At 37.8% G+C, this 1,523-nt stretch overlaps 1 protein-coding gene across 1 annotated transcript in view; it reads right to left on the bottom strand.

Annotated features, from left to right (window-relative positions):
- LOC107561923 (low density lipoprotein receptor adapter protein 1-like) overlaps nt 1–394 on the bottom strand; it is a 24,673-nt gene extending 24,279 nt beyond the window's left edge. The window contains exon 1 of the mRNA XM_016246460.1: nt 334–394. Within this exon, the coding sequence (XP_016101946.1) occupies nt 334–394 (61 nt within the window). The remainder of the gene's footprint in view (nt 1–333) is intronic.
- Nucleotides 395–1,523: the final 1,129 nt, after the last annotated feature.

Here is a 1,523-nt window from a genome sequence, read left to right as displayed (position 1 = left end):
AGCAGAAAGACTGTGAGAAACTCAAGAAGTGGATGAAAAGCATCATCAACCACATATACTGGACTGCAGCTGGCTCAACCTCTGAGCCAGAGAGAATTGCAAAGTGGACAGCGATCCTGAACCATGTTCGAGATGTCCATACACATGAGGATCCTCTTTACCCCAAGTGCGAGCATGCGATCCGCAAGACAACTGACAAGAGTAAATGGCTCCAAGCAGGTATTTAATAAATATACAGGCTAAATGTCAAAACAGTAAACAGACAACTACACAGTTATTTAGTCACTTTCAGAAATTGAAATATTAAAATTAACTAATTGAATTTAAACTAACCATTCGGAGACGTCCTGCTGTAGCCGCTGAGTTGCAACTTCTTCATTCGGTGCTTCTCCATCCGGATCAGATTCTGGGTCAAACTGAAAAGCTTGAACGACTGCGTGTCTATGAGCCATTGCGATACATCCACTGTCAACGTTAGCGCATGGTACCGTGGCCGCAAGCTGGTTAAGGCCACACACCCACCCTCCACCTTGCCCCGCCTCTCTCCTCCTCATTAGCATTTAAAGCTACAGACACATAAACGGCACGTCCTAAGGAAAGCTCATTTTGGGACTTGCTCGTAGTGGCTGAAATTCTGCACCAAGGCTGAATTTCGGGAAAGAGACTTCAGATACAGTACTAGGGACCACTTAGGCCTATATAAAAGCATACAAAAAGCAGCATGTCATGGGACCTTTAAAATAGTGACTCCTTGATCATTCATATTCATCATGACAGGTAAGTTTTTCTATTTCAGACATCAATAAACTCTTTATAAAGTTATTCCTGTGACCTCCAGTAGTGCTATAAAAAGTAAAATAAAATAAAAAATAAAATATTTTACATGATAAATAATAAAATAATAAGAAACATGAATAAGAAAACATTAGAATATTGTTGTTATTTTATTTTCTTTATTTAATTACTCAATTTCTTATGCAAGAAAATCTATGAGAACTGCATAGAGTTTTTCTTGTGATCTCCAATAACTCAACAGAAAACAAAGATATTTTAAAGAATATTTTACATGAATAATAATAATAATATGTTAGAACAACAACAACAATAATAATAATGTCATTATTATTATTATATTTTATATACTAAATTTCAGAACTGCAGGAAGAGAGCATTTAAAAAAGTGCCTCCTTGATATTCGTCATGACAGGTGAGCCGAGACGAAGTCTATTTTAAACATGCACTTATGGTGTGTGCCACTTTTCTTAAATTACACATACAGTAACTGATTACTTCTATGTCCCTTTGCCTAAAAATGCAGCTATGGAGGACAGAAACTCATCTAATCTGACAGTCCCGTATCCTGCTCTGACAGCTCTGCTCAGAGCCATCTGTCCCTCCCAGCAGCACCAGCTGTTTGAGGCCAGGAAGACAATACCAGCATCATGGCTTTCTCAACTGCAAGTGAATTATTAACCTACAGGGACACAAAATCTATCTTAGCACTCAATAAGCAGGAAAAAAAA

Source organism: Sinocyclocheilus grahami, unplaced genomic scaffold (assembly GCF_001515645.1).
Source record: "Sinocyclocheilus grahami isolate Dianchi unplaced genomic scaffold, SAMN03320097.WGS_v1.1 scaffold799.1, whole genome shotgun sequence".
NCBI lineage: Eukaryota > Metazoa > Chordata > Actinopteri > Cypriniformes > Cyprinidae > Sinocyclocheilus > Sinocyclocheilus grahami.
Note: the sequence above shows the minus strand (reverse complement) of the source record. Positions and strands in the feature narration are given on the sequence as shown.